The sequence below is a fragment of the Monodon monoceros genome, unplaced genomic scaffold (genome assembly GCF_005190385.1).
Source record: "Monodon monoceros isolate NGI ecotype Baffin Bay Population unplaced genomic scaffold, NGI_Narwhal_1 Super_Scaffold_15, whole genome shotgun sequence".
In the NCBI taxonomy this organism is placed as follows: domain Eukaryota; kingdom Metazoa; phylum Chordata; class Mammalia; order Artiodactyla; family Monodontidae; genus Monodon; species Monodon monoceros.
The window spans coordinates 36,623,026-36,648,137 of NW_021703771.1; the positions used below are offsets into that span (position 1 = coordinate 36,623,026).

Sequence of the window (25,112 nt, forward strand, 5' to 3'; positions counted from 1 at the left end):
AACAGCTGATCACACACCCTGCAGCCCCTCCCTCACACTGCCTTTAAAACCCCTTCCCTGAAAGCCATCGGTGAGTTTGGGTCTTTTGAGCATGAATTGCCCATTCTCCTTGCTTGGTGCCCTGCAGTAAACACTGTACTTTCCTTCACCACAACCCAGTGTCAGTAGATTGGCTTTACTGTGTGTGGGTGAGCAGACTCAAGTTTGGTTTAGTAACAACCTAATACCCCATCTAATAATAGATTCTGTCAATGCTACCTCCAAAATAAACCCCAGATTTACTGACTTTTCTCCATCTCTACCATCATCACCCTAAAGGCCACCATCATCTTATACCTGAACCTACTACTACAGACTCTCCACTTCCACTCTTGGCTCCCTCTATTCCACCCTCTATTCAGCAGCTACAATGTTCTTCCATCATATTCTGCATCTCATCACTCTCCTGCTTAAAAATCCTCCAATGGCTTCGCAATGCACTTAATATCACAATTCTTTCCTTGGGCTTCCCTGGTGGCGAAGTGGTTAAGAGTCCGCCTGCCAATGCAGGGGACACGGGTTCGAGCCCTGGTCCGGGAAGATCCCACATGCCACTGAGCAACTAAGCCCGTGTGCCACAACTGCTAAGCCTATGCTCTAGAGCCCACAAGCCACAACTACTGAGCCTGCATGCCACATCTATTGAAGCCCACGCGCCTAGAGCCTGTGCTCCGCAATAGGAGAGGCCGCTGCGATGAGGAGCCTGTGCACCACAACGGGGAGTGGCCCCCACTCGCCACAGCTGGAAAAAGCCCGCATGCAGCAATGAAGACCCAACATAGCCAAAAATAAAAATAAATAAAATAAATAAATAAATAATTTTCTTTTCCTTGACTTGAAAGGCCCTATATCACCTAGATCTTTCCCATTTCTCTAACCTCATTGCATGTCACTCTTCCGTCTTGGTCACTGGCCAAGACACACTGGCCTTCTTTCTATTTTTTAAAATGTACCAAACTCCTTTTTGCCTCATGTTCTTAAAACATGCCATCCCCTAATGTGACTAGTTCCCTTTCATCCTTAAGATTTGAGCTTAAATATCATCTTGTCAAACAGGTCTTTTATAACTACCTTAATAAAAACAGGCCCAATCCCTAATGATCTCTATTCTCAGCACTGTTTATTGCTTTCAAAATAGGGTAAGATCACTGCCAAAAGGATGCTTTCTGTCACATGAAACTTATGGAAAGAACCAGATAATAGAAAAGTGACATTTTTGCTACATAGAATTTTTTTTTTTTAAATGATGAGACTATACTATAGATTGTTTCTCACAGGGGAAATATGACAAGCACACTAGAGGAAAACGGTCTCCTAGGGAAAAACAACTTATGTTCTCTCTCACTTTTGGTAAAAGCTACTAATAGGATTAAGTCTTCAAAAGTACCTAGCATTTTTCCCCACCTCAGGGGCTTTGCCCCTGCCATTCCCTCTGCCTAGGAAGGTATTAGGAACCCCAGATAAATGTATGGTCCTGCTTTAGGTCTTCATTTAATGTCATGCAATCAGTGAGGCCTTCTGAGACCACCTGATTGAAAACAGCAATGCCCTCTCCCAACACAGTCCTTTCTCATCTTTCCCTGCTTTTTCTCCCACAGCACTCCTCATCATCATGAGGCACATAATGTATTTTACTTTTACATATACTTATTGTCTGTCTCCCCCACGATAATTTAAGCTGCATAAGGGCAGGAAATTCAGTCTATCTTTTTTTACTACTTTATCTCCAGTATGGATTCAATAATTACCTGTTCAATGAATTAACATTAAAATGACACCCATAAAAGATGAACCAAGTTATAGCAGGAATGTGATGGTTAATTTTATGCATCAACTTGACGGGCCACAGATGCCCAGATTAAACATTATTTCTGGGTGTGCCTGTGAGGGTGTTTTGGGATGAGATTAGCATATGAATATGTGTCATTTCAGTAGACTGCCCACCCCAATGTGAGTGGACATCATCCAATCAGTTGAGAACCTGAAGAGAACAAAAGGAAAGGCAGAGGAAATAGGAATCTGCCCCGCTTTTTCCTGCCCCGTTGCTTGAGCTGAGACATCTCATCTTTTCCTACCATTGAACTGGGATTTATACCAGCAGCATCCTTGGTTCTCAGGCCTTGAAACTCAGAGTGAATTACACCTCTGACTTTCCTGAGTCTTCAGCTTGCAGAGGGCAGATTGCAGGACTTGTAAGACTCCAAAATCACATGAACCAGTTCCTCATAATAAATCTGTGTGTGTGTGTATTCATTCTATTTCTCTGCAGAATCCTGACTAATAAAAGGAGTATGTAAGTATGTAAGAAGAGTGGCAGGAAGGTCAACACCAAGCACAAGATGAGGTTTATTTAAAAAAAAAAAAAAGGGAGGAAAAACAAAACGAGCTTTATAAACCATGTTTGGCAAAGAAAGAACGAACGCATGGAGAACATTATTGGGAAAGATGGTTATCATATTAAGAGATGACAGAGAGAAAGCTAAACTACCCAACTTCTGTTTAGTTTCCATTTTCTTCAACAAGAGAATGATTTTCAAAGAAGCAAGTGTGAAAACTTAGCTAAAATAAAAATGACATATTCAGACATAACAGTAGGTACTTTGCTTTAAATTAATGCAAGTCTTCAGACAAAGGAAAATTACTTCAGAGGACACTAAAAGAACTTAAAGATAGGATTACAAAACCAATGCCAATAATCTTATGAAACAATGGAAAATGAGAGAGGTGCCTGAGGTCAGCAGACAGGCAAATGTTTCAACCTAAAAATATGAATGGATTTTATCAACTGGTAAGCCTGACGTCAATCTTTAGCAAAGTTTTAGAATGTTTCTGAGCATTCAGAAAGTAAAACAATAATTAGTAGAAATCAGCATAAATTTTAAAATACTTATAGCATCAAAGAGACCATGTTTCTTTTTATGACAGTATTAAGGTACTGGATACCAAAAAAATGGTTTATCTTAATGTAACGATAAAGATCTCCTTCTGGGTGTCTATAAGCTGGATAAGTGTAGTTAGGCACACTCAACAGTTTCTAAAATGTCTGGGAACCAACTATGACAGTTTTCATTCTATTACCCACCACATTCAACCAAATACTAAGTCCTAGCAAGTCTACATCTCAAATATTTCTCAAAACCGTCCACTTCTCTCTACCTTCAAGACTGCCCTGTAGTCTGAAAAATTCATCTGCTACCTAACCACTGGAATGGACTCGTACTTGGCCTTTTAATTCCATATTTGTTCCCTTCTAATTCATTAACCATACAGTAGTCAGAGATAACTTAAAAAAGAACATCTGATTCCTTTATATCCCTGCTTATAATCTTTCAGCAGTCCCCTATCTACCTCGCCTCACTCCCTGGAGATTAAGTTCAATATCACTAAAATGTCCTATCAGACCCTGAATAGATAGGGTCCTCTATCCAATTTGCAGTGTTATCTACTTGCCACTCTCAATCACCGTGCTCTAGTCAGAATAGCCTTCTGGAGCCTTATAAAGAAAACTGATGCCTTGGAGGACCACTGATTAAACACAGAAGAACCACAGGAGGCTTGAAGGGGGAAGTCCAAGTAAAATGGCTTTAAAGATTCGCTTAAAGGAAGTAAAAGTACCCCTTAAATAAAATATTGATTTTGAAAAAAAAAAAAAGAATAGCCTTCTTAGAGCCCCTAGAATTTATTAAGCTCTTTTCTCCTTCTCAGCCTAACCTACATCATTCCCTGTGCCTGGAACACTTTCATCACAACCACACTGCTCTCTATCCCTTCCTCTATAACTCAAGATACAAATGTAATAATTATTTAAAGGCTATCTGTTTAATGTCTGCCTCCCCCACCAGAACGTGAACTCTGAGGGAAGGAACCGTGGCTGTCATACTCACCCCAGCGCCCCCTATGCCTAGCACAGTGCCTGGCATGTGGTAGATTCTTATAATTGGCTAATCCATACTATCAGGATCTGGGCATAACTCTCGTATAATGATTGTTCTTTCCAAGACTTGATTAAATAACAGAGTATAAAGTCTGTGAAGAATATAAATCTGTGAGCAATATTCGTAGCGCTAGATTAAAGAATGAAAATTTCTATAAACTCAAAGTGGGGCAGGGGTGAGAGCAGATGAAACAAGACTGACCATATACTGATAACTGCTGAGATGGGTGATAGGTATGTGGATGCTCATTACACTATTTTCTTTGCTCTTATTTATACAATGTGATCCCAGTGTTCTCATGACTGATAAACATCTGAGTTTTTCTAAAGAAAGGAAGCTTACCAAATAGTGACCTTTCACTGAGACAAAAGGTTCAAGAAGAATACTTATGCTTCCTATTGACAGTTCTACTTAGTAACCTCCTTCCACACCATCTACACATTAGAACAGTACTGACACTGTGATAACAGCACAGAAACGGAAGCTTCAAGATACAGAGTTAAGTCCAAAAATCTCTTCTTTCTGTTTTAGTAGTCTTTCTATGACACCACATTTATTTTTAGAAAGTTATCTATTGCCTTTTACCTAAGTCCTGCTTGAAAGGACCAGGGAGGAAGAGAGGGAAAGAGGGAGATGTAAAGAGAGAAAGACGGAGGGAGAGAGAGAGAGAGAGAGAGAGAGAGAGAGAGAGAGAGAGAGAAATAAACAATAATTATTCTTCCAGGAAATCCTCTGGAATCAAGAATATCTAATCACCAGAATTCAGGTGTAAGTGATTACCACTGTACAGTCTTTGAATCTGAGTCTTGTGAGGTATCATCACCTTAACATTTATAAGGAAACTCCATCTCAGAAGAGTGATCTGCCACGGCCACACAACCAATAGGAGATAAGCAAAGAAAGATCAATGCTCCTTTGGAGCATATGTTAATGACCCAATGCTCCTTCTCGGACCAAGAGATTCTCAGTCCATTACTTATACTACTGTATTGCCACTGATAAAAACAAAGCAATGCAATCACAACCCAACTGTCTCTATCATATAAGCCTGTTAGAACCATTGCATTTCTTTTGCATCACCCACCAAACAAAAGAATTTTCAAAATGCTATGACTTATCATAAAATTCACCTTAAGCTAACCACTATTTCCTCTTAAAAACCAGTTTTAAGTTAAAATGGTACACTACCAAATAACTGATTTCTCTAAAAAATTACTTAGCTCAAAAGGATTAATCATACTTTATAAACAATGTAAATTTTCAATATTTAGCAGTGAAAACTTGCATTTATTTGAAGGTCTATGGAATTTATTTGATGCCATCTTTTCTTTTTTAGTATACTCAGAAAATCAAAGCTGAAAACTAAGTCATATATTATGTTAAAAATATTTTTTAGAGATTTCCTCAAATCTCTAGCTTATAAGAAAAACCTCCTGACATTTAATAGAAAATAGCCTGCAAATATAGTGACAAGTGCCTCATAAATAATAAAAATGTTACTTTCTTCTCTTTTTTTGTGGTCATTACCTTTGTTTCACAAGGAGGTTAAATACTTTTATATCTAAAATGAAAACCCATAAAAAACACTGAAAGGCACAGTATGTCTTAAATGAGCTTTCTTGGTTTCAAAAGCTTTTCTTATTTCTCTTTCACAGAGATCTGAAAAATTAAAATTAGCATTTGAAAGTATTCAAAAATTGTTTAAATCGTTTAGTTGCTATGCTGTACAGGTGCAGTTCTGAATGAAATAAATTTACCATCTGCCTTTTCTCAATTCTGACCAGTTTACAATTACACTAACCAACAGGTGAAATGTCTTTGCCCTAACAAATCTGTAAGACTTTCTTTTGGATGCAAAAATTCTTAAACATAAAATCCACTTCCATAATTAAAAATTTTAAAGGTACTTCCTCTATTTTATCTAATATTAATCTATTTATAAAAAGCTGTTAACAGTATTTCCTTGTTGTACTACATAGGATTAAAATAAAGGAGTCACTCGGTCAATATTTATTTTGTTCATTCTATGCCTAAGAATATACTAGGTGCTGGGGATACAGAAAATGCGTGATACACTCTAACCAAGAGAAATTTATATTCTAGCAGAATACATAAACCATAACTATACCAGAGAGTGAATTATGAGAGCAAGAATGCATATGAATGGACAAGGAGCCATGAGAGCATGAAAATATAAATAGTTCTGCCTCCACTTGGCTGTAGCTTCACAAAAACAGGATTCATGTTTGTTCTATCACTGCTGGATGATCACTAGCTCCTAGCATAGTGTCAGGCACATATTAGATGTTCAATAAATAGTTTGTTGGCTAAAAAAAAATGAAACAGGGAAGTTTTCACTTAGAGGGTGACAAGACAGATGAGCATTAAAACATTAAGTAAGAATTAAATAGACAAAAAGGGAGGGAAAGGTTATTCTAGGCAGAAGGAACAGAATGAACTACTATACCCACCTTTCACCAATTTACCTTAACATAGGTAACATTCAACATTTTACCCCAAAATATATTTTCTACAAACAACCTCTACCCAGCCAAAGATTTTCTAAATGTATATTTCAATTTTAAAAAGTAGAAAATAAACTATCAAGGCCCCCAGAGGATACCACATGTAGGATTTTTAGTGTGTAAACTTAAATCATTAGCAGTACCAATAAAAGCAAACATAATAGCTACAAAAATAATTTATAGCTAAAAGAAGGAACAAAATATATTTTAACCACATACCATTTTAAGTTGGATTTAATGAAACTCAATTTGAAAAGTAATTTAATAAAAGTTAAATTAATAAAAATAGCTTTAAAATAGTCATATATCCAAGCAAGAATATAAGCTAAGACAAAAACAGGAAAAAAGGAATTTTATAAAACAATATTTTTTTTTATATAAAAAAATAGCAATGAAGGCAGTTATTAGACTAAGTCTGATACGTTAAGTTATATACCAAGTTCTGAATGTGTGACACTGTGAGTCATGCTTTAGATCAATGATAAATACAAGCTGTTGGTTTAATCAACCTTCTATAGGCTGGCAAATGTTTTCTAAAAGGGTTAGAGAGTAAATATTTTAAGCTGTGGGCCACATGGTCTCTTTCACAACTATTTTTTTTTTGACTTTTTTTTTTTTAGCATCTTTATTGGAGTATAATTGCTTTACATTGTTGTGTTAGCTGCTGCTGTATAACAAAAGTGAATCAGCCATACATATACATATATCCCCGTATCCCCTCCCTCTTGCGTCTCTATCCCACCCCTCTAGGTGTTCACAAAGCATGAGCTGATCTCCCTGTGCTAATTGGCTGCTTCCCACTAGCTATTTTACATTTAGTAGTATATGTATGTCCATGCCACTCTCTCACTTCATCTCAGCTTACCATTCCCCCTCCCCGTGTCCTCAACTCCATTCTCTACCTCTGTGTCTTTATTCCTGTCCTGCCTCTAGGTTCGTTAGAACCATTTTTTTTTTTAGATTCCATATATATGTGTTAGCATATGGTATTTGTTTTTCTCTTTCTGACTTACTTCACTCTGTATGACAGACTCTAGGTCCATCCACCTCACTACAAATAACTCAGTTTCATTTCTTTTTATGGCTGAGTAATATTCCATTGTATATATGTACCACATCTTCTTTATCCATTCATCTGTTGATGGACACTTAGGTTGCTTTCATGTCCTGTCTATTGTAAATAGTGCTGCAATAAACACTGTGGTACTTGACTCTTTTTGAATTATGGTTTTCTTAGGGTATATGCCCAGTAGTGGGATTGCTGGGTGGTATGGTAGTTCTATTTTTAGTTTTTTAAGGAACCTCCATACTGTTCTCCATAGTGGCTGTATCAATTTACATTCCCACCAACAGTGCAAGAGGGTTCCCTTTTCTCCACACTCTCTCCAGCATTTATTATTTGTAGATTTTTTTTTTTTTTTGCGGTACACAGGCCTCTCACTGCTGTGGCCTCTCCCGCTGCGGAGCACAGGCTCCGGACACGCAGGCCCAGCGACCGCTCCGCAGCATGTGAGATCCTCCCGGACCGGGGCACGAACCCACGTCTCCTGCAGCAGCAGGCGGACTCTCAAATACTGCACCACCAGGGAAGCCCATGTTTGTAGATTTTTTGATGATGGCCATTCTGACTGGTGTGAGGTGATACCTTATTGTGGTTCTGATTTGCATTTCTCTAATGATTAGTGATGTTGAGTACCCTTTCATGTGTTTGTTGGCAATCTGTATATCTTTTTGGAGAAATGTCCATTTAGGTCTTCTGCCCATTTTTGGATTGGGTTGTTTGTTTTTTTGATCACAACTATTTAACTCAGCTGTTGTAGCATGAAAGTAGCCATAGATGTTACATAAATGAATTGTTGTGGCAGGGTTCTAATAAATCTTTATTTACAAAAACAGGTGGCTGGCTCATGACCACACTTTTTGTTTGTTTGTTTGTGCTTTTTTTTTGCAGTACGCGGGCCTCTCACTGCCGTGGCCTCTCCCGCTGTGGAGCACAGGTTCCGGACGTGCAGGCTCAGCGGCCATGGCTCACGGGCCCAGCCGCTCCGCGGCATGTGGGATCTTCCCGGACCAGGGCACAAACCCGTGTCCCCTGCATCGGCAGGTGGGACCACACTTTTTGCCAACCCCTGTTCTCGTGTCTCAAAGTGACTTCTCAATAATTCTTTTTATCAAGACAGCTTTACTTCCTTTCAAACACTTTCACATAAACTGTATTAGTGTTTCGTTAAAGCTTCTAAAAACATTTATAGGAAACCACAGCAGATATTCTCTTATTTTACAGATAAAGAAACTGAAGCTAAAAGGGATTGAGTGACTTGCCCTAAGGAGCTACCAGAAGAGCTGAGACTAAAAACCACACCTTTGTTATTTCCACAACTCTTACCCATCACCCTCCATAACTAATCCTCTAATGCCCCAACTGAAACAGTTCAATCATTTTTAGAATCCTCTGCTGAATCCCTGGGCTCTCTATAGCTGACTCACCATGCTCACAATAGATTTCAAGAACATCTACTTAAAAGTTCATCTAAATTATTTACTTAAATTCTGAAGACAAATTACTCTCAGATCTCTTCTCTCTTTAGAACATTCCTGTCTTCTTCCATTTAAGCAATCCTCTTATTCACAAGCGTCCTAAAATGTCACTTCTACAAATAGCCAGCCAGGAAAAGGAAAAAGTACACCTTCTTAAGGGGTTGTAAACTCTTTTGATCACTTAATAAGAATATGTGTACTCAGTAATATAAATGAAGTGAAAGGCCTGGTGCCTTCCTTTTGCAAACCTTACAACCTAATTGAGAAATACCAGAGGTACAAATATGAAACTAAGGAGCAACTCCATGTAACTTGGGTCAAATCTAAGAAACTTAAAAGAAATGTCAAAATTTAATTTACAGGACACACTGCCATAAAATACGTACCTTTTGTACTAATGAAGTCACAGATAATGCCCTGTATTTTGCATAATGAAAGTTTAATAAACACTAAATAACTACAGACAACTCTGTGAGATGGTAATGATATAGTCCAAAAGATAAAACTGTATCACATTTAAAAAATTTTTTTTTAAGGGGAAAAGAGGGGTCTTCTCTTATTCTAGTTGTTGCTATGAAAGAGCAGCTTATATTGTACCAACTCCTTGTCCAAAAACAACTATCGAAGATGGACAAAATACAGACAGTCCTTGCTTTGCACAGCAGTGCAGGACTGGAAAAATTACCATGCAACATAAAACCATGCAAAGTGATCTTAATAGTTAATGGGAAAATTTATGATTGTTTTGTGATCTTTTAGAAAATTGTCAAAATATTAAAAACTCTGATGGTTATAAATGTACAGGAAAATGAAAAAAGTAAATAAAACTAATATTTATTTAGCACTGCGTTTAACAGTACACTAAAGCATTAGAAACATGGAGAATTAAAGTGCTTTATTTGTAAAAATCTTAAGCACAGTTTGAATAGTGCCTGCTTTCTTACAAGCAAGCATCTTTCCTAAACTCTGGCAAATTATCATACTCCTTTCTAAGTTTGGGTCAACTTCAAACATGTTACTTGCACTTTCAACACCATGAGATACCCCTGTTCCTTTAATGTGATATTTTTGCCAGTATCACTCCCTCTAGGATTACTTCATCCTTTTCATCACAACCACTTCCCTCATTTGTATGGAAGAGTTTGCCTTCACTAAGCTCCTAGGGCTGCATATCTAAAGTCTCTCAAATGGTGGTAGTGTCAACAGCCCCACAGTTAGCTATGTCTTCTATAATTCCACTACCTTCTATTCAAATTTCACTTCCAGCATTATCACTTTTTGTTTCTTTGCTACACTTTCATCTTTCTTGGCTAATTCCCTCTTTCCATTATCCAGTTTTACAAAATGTTATGTGGGCTTATCAATGGACACAAGGAGGCAACACAACTGCATGCTTTGCTGTCTGTGAGTGAATTAAATAACAGCGGCATAACGACGATTCACTGACAGACACTCAAAGAAAGTGACCGGTCACTGATCATGACATGTATCTGTTGTTACATAATGACTGAACCGAAGAGCTAACTCTTACGTAATTGTACTTTATGTGATTATTCACAGTTAATACATAATGACAAATGATATTTGACTCACATTGTTGGGGAACTGGCATTATTTAACTAAAGCATGTTAACTGAAATTCATGCATATTTGACCCATGTAAAGTGAGAACTGCCTGCATACAGAACTGTGTGTAGGCACTGGAGGGCAATCAATGCAGGCAAGATTAAGGAACTATGATGGCTAAGAGAAGAAGAATACATCAGTAAATTGCAGATTCCCCTCAGCTTTTTCCTTGAGCGTATTTTCTAAATCCCAGTCAGGAGAGAGAGAATCTGAGCACAAAGCAAGGCTTCCTGTTCTGAGAAAGCAGAGACTAGAGATTGTGCCCTACCCAGGCGGAGGTATTTTGGTACATACACAGGGTATTCAGTTGCAATTCCAGAAGGATCGTGACTAGGACTAAGGGCACTTTTTCCAGAAGCTAAACACAGGAAGTTTATACTGTCTTATATTATGGGCAAAGCAATCTGTCTAATGCTAGGGAATCCAGGAAGAGAGGCATGCTAGAAGGGTACAATGTAAGAAAGGTATGACCAAAGGTAGCTTCTTCGTGAAATTCTGTGCACAGAGGCTGGAATTTAAACTTGTATCACCAACCCTAAGATGTACCAATTACTCACAGGATTACAGTTACTTCATACTTCATAAAGTGGTATTATGAAATTAAACATTGTTATATTTACCATTTTGTAAACCCATCCAGAGTTGCTTGTGATCTTTTTTCTGCATTTCATTGATTACTTGACTTTTGTGCTTTAAAGCATCCGCTTCTTTCACACACGACATAAAATGAGCTTCAATTACATCCTTAGATGGACAATGCAGAAGGTCCTTTTCTGGAAAACTCTATCAAAGGAAGAAAAAAATACACATATAAAACATGTACACACATTACAAAATTAGCTCTTCAAAGAACTGTTATCTCCTGCAATTTTCCAATATTTTAAGCAAACCACCTCTTACCTTTGCAATAAAGAGATTTTAGTATAACTCCAAATACTTTTTTAAATTAACTTAAAAATCTTTAGCTGTCTGGCATATTCTGCACTTTTTCCAAATAATCCTTATGTGATATGGTATGCATTTATACAACATGAAAAAAGATATGAAAGAACAAGAAATTTAAAAATAGCTTTTTGACTGACCATACCTAGTATTGTCAAGAATGTGGATGGAAATGTAAAATGGTACAAACACTGTGGAAAACAGTTTGGTAGTTTCTTCTAAAAAAGCAGACACCTACCATCTGATCCTGTCATTCTACAACTAGGTATTTACTTAAGAGGAATAAAAGCATATGTCTACACAAAGACTTGTACATGAATGTTCACAGCAGCTTTATTTGTAGCAGTAAAAACACAGGAACCAACCTAAGTGTCAACAGGTAAACAAATATATAAACGGCAGTATAAACTTATCAAAGTGTACACTTTTAACATGCATAGTTTCCTTTAGGTCAATTAGAGCTTAACAAAGCTGTTAAAATGTAAGGTCAAATAGCTAAATTTACATTCTTTACCTTCACTGAATCTTTTATGCAGTTGAGGCAATGATCATTGGATAAATAAGCAGTAATGTAAATGAGATGACATGTACTTTTCACCGAAAAAAAAAGAAAGATATTAACAATAATAGCTAACTGAACGCTTAGTATGTGACAAACATTGTACTAAGACTGTAATATGGATTAAATCATTTTATTTTCCTAACAACTCTTGAGGTAAACACTATTATTATTGCTATTTTACAGATAAAAAATATATAAATAAAGCTCTGGGAGTGGATGGAATTATACAGCTTGCTAGTGGTGGAGCTAGAATTAGTCTGACTCAACAGTCCCAGCTCTTAAACCACCATGCAATACCACTTCCTCCCTAAGACCTAAATATGTACTTAATGATTATATTCGAACATTATCTTACCAAAAAAAGACATTGTTCTATAAGTCCTTTAATAAAAATGGAGTCAAATAATAATGGTAGAAAATAGCATTAATTATACCCTACTCATGTTATTAATAGACAACATTCAATTATCCAAGTCATGGAAAGCTCCTGAATGATTAGGAAATTTACCATAGATGCCCTCCTACCAAAGGAAAAGGCACTTGACTACCTATGGCTATCTCCTAAAGCATCTTTTTTAAACGCAAATAATCAGTCACACCTCCTTCTATTTTCATAGAATCCAGTCTCACAGTTTCTGCTGAGTAAACGGTAAGCCACTATATAACTACCCGCTAGTCACAGTTGCCTAGAGCAGAAGGAAACAGCTGAGACAATCGAATTGTCTCTCTAGGTACAAATGGATTCCAGTTTCACGGTGCTCTTGAACTAGAAGTCCATAAAGAATTAAGATGGATACTTTCAAAACACAGGCACACAAAGGCAAAGAATAGGAGAAAATATAAAATGTCTTAAGAATGAAAAGGCAAAAGGAGAGTATGAGGGACAGGTAAAACTAAAAGATGAGAGAGGATATGGACAGCACAGAGAGTGTCCCTGCCTTAAGCAACTTTACAATCAGCTGTATTTGCTTTGAATCAGCTAGACTGAAGGGATTTGCCCTGGACTCCTGACCGGGACAAAGAATTAAGTGACATCATATCAATTCTATTACCGTCAAATGGATTAGCAATATGATAATGATTAGCATTATGATTTAAGAAAATTTCAATTTTGTTATACTTGATCTATAAAATTAGAAGGGCTTTTTCAGACCAATGCTTTCTTTATTTTTTACTTTTTTAGGCGTGCAGCATGTGGGATCTTTGCTCCCCAACCAACCAGGGATAGAACCTGAACCCCCTGCAGTGGAAGGGCGGAGTCGTAGCCACTGGACCGCCAGGGAAGTCTAGAAGGGCTTTTTCAGTTATTGTACAGTAGTCCCCGACCTTTTTGGCACCAGGGACCGGTTTTTCCCAGGAAGGGATTTGGGCAGGCGGGTGGGGGAGGTTCAGGGGGTAATGAAGCTTCGCTCGCTTGCCCGCCACTCACCTCCTGCTGTGCGGCCTGGTTCCTAACAGGCTGGGGACCCCTGTTGTACAGTTCACTACACTGCTAATTATCCACTTTGGTTATGAATGAGTGGCAGAAAATATAAAAGTTCATATTCCAAAGAAAATATTGTCTTCATGTACTTTAATTTATGACCTATTTAAGCTTAAATACCGTTAGAATTTCTTAAAATTGTATACAAGCTGATTATGAAAAAAAGGAGTTAGGATCTCTCAAACCACTGGTTTGAAAAATCAGGAGGAAAAAAATCCCGCCATTTTTTAGTGTTGCATCAGCATAGGCTGCTAATTCCTTCAATGGCTCTTGTAACCGGAGAAGGTACTGAGGTTTTCCTTTTCCCAGACTTCCACCGCTTTGCAGGTTTCTAAACTTAACCAATGCTGACACCTATAATTGATAGCTGACAATTCCAAATGCCTAGTCTTTATAGCAAAAGAGGGGTCTGTTAAGAGAGTGCATGTTTGTACACCTACCCTTCAACAGAGAATGCCCTATCTCCAGATGAACTCTTTAATGAAATGAGGGGAAGCATGAGAGCAGTAACAGAAAAATGGAGATAGCTGCTTAGGCAGCCATAGCAGTTGAATTAATTGTGGCAATGAATACAGTGTCAGATGTCTCAGCCAAAGCCCCCACAGCTTCTACTCAAGAAATGCTCTTCTTTCCATGACTAGCTTGGGCTGGGGTGGGAAATCCTTTTTTTGAAAGCTTCACAATAAAATTACAAGCAGAATCTTGATTTGTTACATTACATTTCTAAATCTCTTCTCATATACATGAGCAGTTGTGTTTAAGTGCATACCTTTTCAGTCCAAATTCTTGCAAATAAAGGCAGCGACTTTAACACCACGTTTACTTGCTTTCATTAATCTTTCAAGTCAGAATCCTAATAAACTAGATCTAATTTCACTTTTTTCCTGAAAGGTTCCATTTACTTATATATTATTACCTGTGTCCTTTAATTAAAATTTTTTTTTTTTTTTTGCGGTACGCGGGCCTCTCACTGTTGTGGCCTCTCCCGCTGCAGAGCACAGGCTCCGGACGCGCAGGCTCTGCGGCCATGGCTCACGGGCCCAGCTGCTCTGCGGCACGTGGGATCTTCCCAGACCGGGGCACGAACCTGTGTCCCCTGCATCGGCAGGCGGACTCTCAACCACTGTGCCACCAGGGCAGCCCTAATTAAAATATTAATCCAGGCAGTCTGGAGTATGTCCAGACGCATTAGAGATAACCAAATAACACTAAACGAAACACTAAAACTACTTACAAAGATAGTGGGAAAAAAAGCCTTTTCAGTCTATTAATAATAATATTACAAGCTTTATTATGACAATAGAGCAAAACAAAAAAACATTTCCCATGTACTGCTGATTCCTCCTTCTCCCCGTCTCCCACATCCAATCAAGTTCTGTTGAATCTACACCCTAAATAGATCTGAATCCATTCACTTTCAACATTCCCAATGCCACTTTCCTAGTACAAATTAACAACTATGTGAAATTTCTCAAAAACCTCGTGACTGGATCCCATGCCCAAAATCTTACCCTCTTTAATTCATTTTTCACATTTGGAGTCATGGTGATCTTTCTAAAATGCAAATCTGGTCTTCTCACTCAGCTGCTCTGTTCTACTTTTAGGATAAAATCAAACTTCTAATGCTTTCAACATTCGAATGATTCCTCTCTCTGCTAACCTCTCCAGCATAATCTCTTGCTCGCATTTCACATCCTCCATTCTCTTTCCCTTCTCTCCCACATACAGTCTCTGCTCCAACGATCCTGAATATCTGTCCTCCCTCCAGCTCTTGAAAACCACTACTCAACTTTCTGTCTCCATGGATTTGCGTATTTTGGACGTTTCATATAATGAATCATATAAAGTGCAGCCTTTTGAGTCTGCCTCCTTTTGCTCAGGCTCAGTATGATGTCTCAGGGTTCATCTGTGCTACAGCATGTAACAGTACTCCGTTCCTTTTTATGGCCAAACTATATTCCATTGTATGGATATACATTTTGTATATAAATTCATCAGTTGATAAGTATCTGGATTGCTTCCACTTCTTGGTTCTTATGACTAAAGCTGCTATGAACAACCACGCACAAGTTGATGGGTAGACATATGTCTTCAATTCCCTTGTGTATATAACTATGAATGGAGTTGGTGGGTCATATGGCATTTGAGGGAATTGCCAGATTTTTCTCCAAAGCAGCTGCAGCATTTTACATTCACAACAGTAACATGTAACATATGAAAAGTACCGATTAGCCCACTCTCTCCAATACCTGTTATTGTCCAACATTTTGATTATAGCTATTTTAGTGGGCATGAAGGGGTAACTCACTGAGGTATTTCTTTGCAGTTCCCTAATGACTAATTATGCTGAGGTTTTGTGGGTTTTTTTCATTTTTTATTTTTATACAATTTTTAAAGGATACTTTCCATTTACAGTTATTACAAAATACTGGCTATATTCCTCATGTTGCTCAGTACACCCTTGAGCCTATCTAACACCCAAGAGGTTGTACCTCCCACTTCCCCCACCTCTGTGTCTCCTCTCCCCCAACAGTGGTAACCACTAGTTTGTTCTCTATATCTGTGAATCTCCTTCTTTTATGTCATATTCACTAGTTTATCCTATTTTTTAGATTCCACACATAAGTGACATCATACAGTATTTATCTTTCTCTGACTTATTTCACCTAGCATAATGCCCTCCAAGTCTATCCATGTCACTGCAAATGGCAAAATTTCATTCTTTTTTATGGCTGAGTAGTATCCCATTGTATATATATATATATATATATATATACCATATCTTCCTTATCCATTCATCTGTTGATGGACACTGAGGTTTTTTCCATGTCTTGGCAACTATAATTATGCTTGGTTTCTTTTCATATGCTTACTGGCCATTTATATATCTTCTTTGGAGAAATGTCTACTCAAATCCTTTTTCCATTTTTAATTGGGTTATTTACCTTTTTATTACTAAATTCTAACAGTTCTTTATATATTCGGGACACCAGACCATATTAAGTATATAATTTTGCAAATATTTTCTCCTATTCTGTGGGTTATCTTTTCACTTCCTTTGAAGCACAGAAAGTATTTCATTCTGATGAAGTCCAATTTATCTATTTTTTTCTTTGGCTGCTTGTACTTTAGTTGCTGGTACCATGTAGTTGTGTTTACTGTTGCTTTGAAACCAGGAAATGTGAGTCAAATCATATTTCTTAAAATTTTCTTTCTGACCCATGCCCTCCTTCCTTTCCTTCTAGGAGTCCAATTACATGTATGTTAGACTGCTTGATTTATCCTAGAAGTCATTGGGACTCTGTCCCCACCTCCCTCCAATTTTCTTCTCTCAGTTCTTTACATTGGATAATTTCTATGGATCTGTCAAGTTCACAGAAGCTTTCTTATGCCATCTCCAATTCACTGTTAAGTCCATCAGTGAACTTTTAATTTCAGATACTGTTCTTTTCAGTTCTGCAATTTTGTTATCTTAAGTCACTGAGTTTTTAATAGTTGCTTTAATTCATTTTTTGCTAATTCCAAATGTGGGTTATCTCAGGGTCAATGTCTACTGACAGCACTTTTCCCCTTGATGTGTTTCAAGTTTCCCTTCTTATTTGAATGTCTAGTAATAGACGATTATATGCTAAACATTGTGAATATGGTGTAAGGATTCTAGATTATACTGTCTTTCTTGTTGAGTTTGTTCTGCCTGGAGCCTCTCCTTGATCTTAAAAAGGCTTAATTTTAGGCCTTATTAGGGCAGATCTAGAGCAATCCTTACTCTGTAAGAGGAGTTAAACTTTGTAAAAAGCAGGATGGTAAATGTATTATTTGTGGGCCACACAATGTCTATCGCAAGCACTCAACTCTGCTGTTGTAGTCCAAAAGCAGTATGTAAATGAATTAGCATGGCTGGCTGCATCCAGCCATTATTTATGGTCACTAGAATTTATATTCCACATCATTTTCACATGTCACAAAATATTATTCTTTTAATTTCTTTTCAGCCACTAACAAATATAAAAAACATCCTTAGATCACAGGACATATAAAAACAGTCAGTGGGCCAGATTTGGCACATGGGCCATAACTTGCCAAACCTTTCCAAAAGCACAGCCTTTCAGGAATCTAAGATTAATATCCAGTATATTAACTAGGTCTTTCTCCACTCTGGATGGGCTGAAATCCAACATCTCCAGGTATTATGATATTTCTCCCACTTTTAACCCCCTAACATGCACTCTCTACTAGGCCTTAAGGAACATCACCTACATGTGTGCAGCCCAACCCTCAGCCAAGCACTCTTGGGGAACTCATACTTCTGTACGTACCCTCTTCTTCAACAACCTAACAAGTTCCAGCTGCTTCAGCAGCCCAAAACTCCAATCCCTGCACCCTCAGTTCAGTAGAACTTCCTTGCTCTGCTTGAGTTCCACTCCCCATGACATAGTTAGCCAATTACCCTGAAGCACAGAGATGGGCTAAATGTGGGGCTCACCTAATTTGTTCTCTTTCTCGCTACATCCAGTGCCTGAAAACAGCTCTATTTCATATACTTTGTCTGGCTTTATAGCTGCTTATGACTAGAGGAAAAATACAATCCACTTACTGTCAGAGATGAAAGCAGATGTTAACCCCAATAAATATTTGATATATAATTTAATGACTAAACAAACCTTATTTCATAAAGTTTTAAGTATGTGTGACCCTCTGTGATCTCAACCTCTTGGTGTCCACACCTTTCTGTAATCCCTTCCCCTGGAGTGTAGGTAGGACCTGTGATCTGCATTAATCAAAAGAATATGGCAAAGGGACTTCCCTGGTGGCACAGTGGTTAAGAATCCGCCTGCCAATAAAGGGGACACGGGTTCAATCCCTGGTCCGGGAAGATCCCACATGCCGTGGAGAAACTAAGCCCATGCCCCACAACTACTGAGCCTGCGCTCTAGAGCCTGTGTGCCGCAGCTACTGAGCCCACGTGCTGCAACTACTGAAGCCCGCACGCCTACAGCCCGTGCTCCGTAACAAGAGAAGCCACCGCAATGAGAAGCCCGTGCACCACAACGAAGAGTAGCCCCTGCTCGCCGCAACTGGAGAAAGCCCACATGCAACAACAAAGACCCAAAGCAGCCAAAAATAAATTAAAAATTAAAAAAAAAATGTGGCAGAGATTATGGGATACTACTCCTGTGATTAAGTCATGTTATATAACTCTGGTCTTGCTAACAGACTAGCTCTAGAGGCTCTTTTTGTTGACTCAATGAAGTAAGCTACCATGCTGGGAAAATGCACATGGCAAGGAACTTCAAGCAGCCTGTAGGTGCTGAGTATGGCCTCTAGCTAACAGTCAACAAGAAGATATATCCCTTAGTCCCACAATCACAAAGAAATGAACTCTGCCAGCAACGTGAGTAAACTTGGAAGCAGATTCTCAAGTCTCGAGGCAAGAATACAGGTCAGTCAATACCTTGACTACAGCCTTGTGAGACACTAAGCTGAGGATCCAGGTAAGCCTGACCCACAGAAACTGTGCAATAATAAATGTGTGCTGTTTTAAGCTGCTATATTTCTGGTGACCTGTCCCACCGTGATAGACAGATAATATAATACACTATTGATAAAATACTTCAAGACAGCCACCAATATATAGAGCTGGGAAGTACAGGCAGCAGAAGCATAGGGGAGACCATGAAGTGCACTTAAGAACAAGGAAAGCTACCTCAGATCTATGTCATCAACACACAGTAGAAGGAGCAGGGACATGGTAAATTACCTTAGAGAGAGACACAGTGGCTCTTGGCCTAGTAAGAAAACTTGTCCATCAGAAAAAGGGTGTGGTCAGTCCCACAAGTATAGTCAGGACCAGTGATAGTGCCTTCCCATGCACCGTAGGAAAGATAGAGTGCCTTGATCCAAAAACCTAAGTTTGTCTGGTCACAATCATTCAGCAGTGTTTTACACAGAAACACCTACCTTAATGCTGACCCAATTTTGCCTAGCAAATGTGAGCTCTGACCCCTAATAATCACTGTCAAGATTCAAAATTTAAATGTCTGTTCTTTTCAAAACCTAAATAAATCAGTTTAGCACCATTTTATTAAGAGAAAAAGAAGAACACTGAATTATTGTTGGGTTGTTTTTACTCCATTAATTTTTTTTTAGGATAGATATGCAATAGACCTGAGCATTTTAAAGAGCCCACTCTCTTCATTCGATGTTACTAAATTTCTGAATCACACTACTAACTTGCCTCTTTAAAAACTGCACACGCTGTAAGCAACCTTTTGATTATAATGCAGCTTTGCAAGCAAAATGCCTATAGGAATAATAAAATAGCAAATAAAAAATCAGAGAGAAATAAAGCAAAGGTAGCAAAATACCAATTGGCAAATCCAGGTGAAAGGTATGTGGGTGTTCGACTCTCAATCTTTCTAATACAGGTTTGAATTTTAAAAAATAAAAGCTGAGGAAAGAGAAATAAAATAATTTTCTCAGGACGCTAATCAGATTTAGGAATCAAAAATGTCCTTGAAGCTAATTAAGAAAACCATGAAGAAGATACCTTTTTCATTCCTGTTTTGGTAAACAGGAAAAGAAAGCAAAGTAAATCTACATGTTTTAAAGTAGTTAACACTTTACAATTGCATAATATTTCTCTCTCAGAATTCAAAAAATAATATAAAAATTCCTACAAAAACAATTTTCTGAATCATCCTTTACAACCTTTTGGTTTTGTACACAACACTAACTTTTTTTTTTTTTAAAGTAATGAATGTGTTTTTATTTCTCTTATAATTTAAAAACTGTGAACATTCTGTAATTCAGCAGCAGCCTTTACTTCCAGGTGACTTCTTCACTGGGTCTTAATTCCCTTTTATATAACAGACTCTTGTTCCGGAAGGCAATTAGCTTTTCATCATTCTTTCTGTCTAGGTAACATCCAACGACAAATCCCACAGGGACAAGTATATGTACCCAGTGGTCACGCACAATCTGAAGTAAGTTCATCATGAATGCTGAAGCCTCGGGAACAACAACGAGACCATGACCTAGGGCGGCGGTGAGCCCAGCAACACTAACTTTTTTTAAAAAATAAATTTATTTATTTATGGCTGCGTTGGGTCTTTGTTGCTGCGCACGGACTTTTCTCTAGTTGCGGCGAGCGGGGGCTACTCTTCATTCTGGTGCATGGGCTTCTCATTGCGGTGGCTTCTCTTGTTGTGGAGCACAGGCTCTAGGCACACACGCTTCAGTAGTTGTGGCTTGCGGGCTCTAGAGTGCAGGCTCCGTAGTTGTGGCGCACGGGCTTAGCTGCTCCGCGGCATGTGGGATCTTCCCGGACCTGAGCTCGAACCCGTATCCCCTGCATTGGCAGGCGGATTCTCAACCACTGCGTCACCAGGGAAGTCCAACACTAACTTTTAAACCTGCATAGTTTTCTAAACTCTTGTTATTCAACCCATGGTCTGGTGCATCAACAGCACTGCGAACTTGTTAAAAATGCAGAACCTCTGCCCTCAGTGCAAACCTATGGAATCAGAATCAAAATCTGCACTTTAACAATACACACATGTGATTTGTACGTATGTTAAATTTTGAAAAGCACTGCTCTAGACATTAAAATTCATTTACTATAAACATTATGAATCTATTCAAATGACAAGCATCAAAGTCAGTTAAAAATTAGAGAAAATATGTCCTTTCGAAAAATTTTTAACAGGTTTTCTCCCCAAGAATTCAGTGTGAACTATGAACTGACAGAAATGTGTGTGATGGAGGTGGGGGAATCTCTTGGAGACTTCAGTGTTGCACAAAATCTAATTAAAATCAGTATCTTTGAAAGCAACTGTAAAATAAAAATTCTAAGCAGTCTGGTTAAAGCACACACATCATCTGACACACTCAATACAAAATCATAAAAGATAAAATACTGATGCATCAACTGACAGAAAGTTGTTACTCGATAAATTTAACCTGTTGATGAGAAACTATTTTCTAGAAATTTAAAGAAAACTTGCTTCCTCAATCTAAAAGCATTGCTTTTCTACCTGCAAATTTAATGCTTACTCAGTTTCATTATAATCAATCAAAAGCCGTAAGGCACTACAAGGGGATGTGGGCCTACATCAGTCCGTATAAGCTATCAATTAAATACCTGAGGACGACCTTTGTGGTAAACCAGGTCTTATAACCCTAAATAAAGGGAACTTAGTATAGGGAGAAAGAAATCTGGGTAATAATTTTCCTCCAACACAGGCCAGGGACAGAAAGAGTAAGAGCAGCTGACAGAAACACGCTGTAGTTGGAGCAAATTTAAAACATTCTCTAACATTCTGCTTTCTATTTCCATCGGGGAAGACAATGTATGACCTACTAAGGATCCCAAAGAGCAATTCATTTTAAAATATCAAGAATAAACCCAGGGCTTCCCTGGTGGCGCAGTGGTTGAGCGTTCGCCTGCCGATGCAGGGGACACGGGTTCGTGCCCCGGTCCGGGAAGATCCCACATGCTGCGGAGCGACTGGGCCCATGAGCCATGGCTGCTGAGCCTGCGCGTCCAGAGCCTGTGCTCCGCAACGGGAGAGGCCACAGCAGTGAGGGGCCCACGTGCCGCAAAAAAAAGAAAAAAAAGAATAAACCCATTACCTGTCAACACAAAAACTGTATTTTTGTGAAAAATAACTATATTTTCCAGGACGACAACAACAACAATTTAGGGAGAAGACCGGCACTGCTGTATAGTTTTGCAAATATCTTAATAACGTCTGGCTTAATGGGAAGTAGATGGAGTTATCTTATTTGCTTCCACATTCAATACTATGCAGTTGTTTTGGTTAAAGTATGTAATTATACAGGTTTATAAAAATATGTAGTTGGAAAAAGTAGTATTTTAGTAGTCTTTTCAGATTTATGGATATTCTTTTTTGATACTACATCAATTCAATTAGTTTATTATAACATTAATGTGGAATCTGAAAACACATCAATAAACATTTTGACCTCTGTTACATTAAAATTCCTGATGCCAGCCACGCACTTTGAACAGATCTTTCACACATGCATAATTTCTCAACATAATGCATTGATCATTTGGAAGTATCTGTTTACTGAGTTAAGGTAGGCCTTCTCCAAACGTTTTCACATTTCACTATATAAAATTTCTTAAATATCAATTTGTTAAAATGACCACCAATCTCATCAGAAAATTCTTTGAGAATAATAAAGCTGTCAAGCTCATGGTGACAGATACATGTTTTCTAAAATTCTAATTTTCACTTAAAGTGCAAATCTTATTATTGGAAACAAATACTGTCAGTTGTTTTCTCTGCAATGAGAGGTCACTTTGTTTGTTTTAAAGAAACTAACAAATACCCAAGTGTGAATAAACCACAGTTTGTTAGTCACTCTTTCAAATAAAAAATGCTGTTTCGTGAGAAAAGTGGCTCGTGTAGCTCTCAAAGTAAACAAGGGCACAATGCTTTTCCTTAAGACAACCATTGTATTTGGCACACAGCAGAAGTGCTTTATGTGTATTCCCATTTCACCACATGAGATTAAAAAGACATGTACTTAAGAGTCAAGATTAATAATAATTAATAATTTGTACTGCTTCACCCAGGACAGGCCTAGTGTGTGGTGGTGAAGAATACAACGACCACCAGCACATTTTGGTACAGGGCCTTGCTCTGTGCTAAGGTGCCAAAAGTTTTGCTCACCATCGCTTTTGCAGATCAGTACAAATTTAAACACAGTGGAAAGGGCAAATAGCATCTTAATATTATTATGGAAATAGGAATCCCCATGGATCTGGGTCCATCAAGCACTCTGAGAACCATAACACTATGCCAATCATAAGAATTCTAAGCCTTTCCTATCATTATTACAATCCATCAACTAATTCAACCAATAATTACAGACGGCCTAACAGGCAATGCCAACTAGGTACCATAAAATTTGTTTGAGTATCTTTTGTATCATTCACTCGTATATCCCAGGCTCCTAGAACAGTGCGTGGCTGGCACACAGCAGGCTCTCAGTATTTGTTGAATGAATAAATAAGTGGGTAACTATGATATATTTTAACCTAGATTTCAAAGTCTTTTAGAGTGCATTCTACACACACACACACACACACACACACACACACACACACACAATCAATTACTGGAAATGCTTTTCAACGTAATGGGAAAGACCTGTTAGGCAATATGGAACCTCTACACTTATTATACTTGGAGTAGTTTTACCTTCCTACCATTCTACATTTAAATTATTATACATATAGGCAGTCCCTGTTCTTCATGGTAACTGAAACTCATGCATATTAGAACCATGTCCTCACTCTGTATGGTTCCGTGGTAACTAACATCTGTGGTAGCATGGTGCTGTGCAAAGTATATCAGTGCAAATAACAGTGAAATAAATGCAAACGCCCCACAAATCCACTTTCAGTAAAACGGAAAGGAAAGTAACTTAGGAAGACTGGGTGAGCCTTTGGGCAATGACTTTGAATAAGTGACCCTAATGGGAAAGCAAATTAGACACCTAAATGACTTTTCAAACTCTTAGCATGTCTCCCTCCCACTATATGTCACCATTTGAGAATCACTGCCTAGTGATCAATTAATAGAGGGGGTTCAATCCTTCAGCGGTACTTGCTTGTGGGGTGGAGGATGGAGAATCAGGGTGTTTAGTGAGAAAGAGTGATGAGATTTTTATAAAATAATGAGACAAAATTAGGTTACAATAAATCTAGCCTGGACTCTTAAAAACTACAGGAATTAATATTTCTCAAAACAGACTTAAATCAAGTCTTTGTATTTCTGTCTCCTAACGCTTCTTTTCATTCCATCAAAAGAGCCTTAGAGTTACTCAGTGTTAGGTCGCCTCCTTCCCCATTCCCATGCCCACATGCACTCAGGATTTTGTTCTTCCTATTTGAGGTTTTTTTTTTTAATGAATATAAATATTCCAAAATACTATAAATTTTAAACATAGTGCATCCAGCTCCAACAAAGAATAGGCACTTATACGTTAAATGTTTAAATGGTTCTGTCAAGAGTTAAGAAGAAATTGAAAGGCATTTTATAAACACTAATGGCAGCTTAGCAAATAAAAAGTATCATGGGAAAAGCAATAAACAACTTAAAAAAAAATTCTACTCTAAGTCTACTTACTAAGTAGTACCACAAGTGGGACAAATGGGAAATGTTATTTAAACTATACCTTAAAATGTACTGTGATGTTCCAAGGAAGAGCTGAACTTGATGCAAGAAGATCAAAGAGCAAACCAATTGGATAATGCCTAAAAATGAAAGAGTATATTTTAAGATAAAATAAATATTTAAAGTTAAACTACAACTCCAAAATAAATTTCCAGCATGTTTCAACATCAAACATCAGGGGACTTCAACCACAAATCACAGAATGGTAATGTTTTACACAGTTACTTGCCTGGGCTAATATGGCATAGTTTC

General features: G+C 38.0%; 2 protein-coding genes across 4 annotated transcripts in view; both read right to left on the bottom strand.

Annotated features, from left to right (window-relative positions):
• ATG5 (autophagy related 5) overlaps window positions 1-25,112 on the bottom strand; it is a 116,961-nt gene that overhangs the window by 68,696 nt on the left and 23,153 nt on the right. For all 3 annotated transcript variants that reach the window (XM_029224234.1, XM_029224237.1, XM_029224236.1), the window contains 2 exons: window positions 24,862-24,940; window positions 11,284-11,446 (listed from right to left, as the gene is read on the bottom strand). In XM_029224234.1, the coding sequence (XP_029080067.1) occupies window positions 11,284-11,446; window positions 24,862-24,940 (242 nt within the window). The remainder of the gene's footprint in view (window positions 1-11,283; window positions 11,447-24,861; window positions 24,941-25,112) is intronic.
• On the bottom strand, window positions 20,399-20,703 carry LOC114896268 (NADH dehydrogenase [ubiquinone] 1 beta subcomplex subunit 1). The gene has a single exon (XM_029224238.1). It carries the CDS (start codon window positions 20,644-20,646, stop codon window positions 20,470-20,472), a length of 177 nt encoding a protein of 58 aa, XP_029080071.1. The 5' UTR covers window positions 20,647-20,703; the 3' UTR covers window positions 20,399-20,469.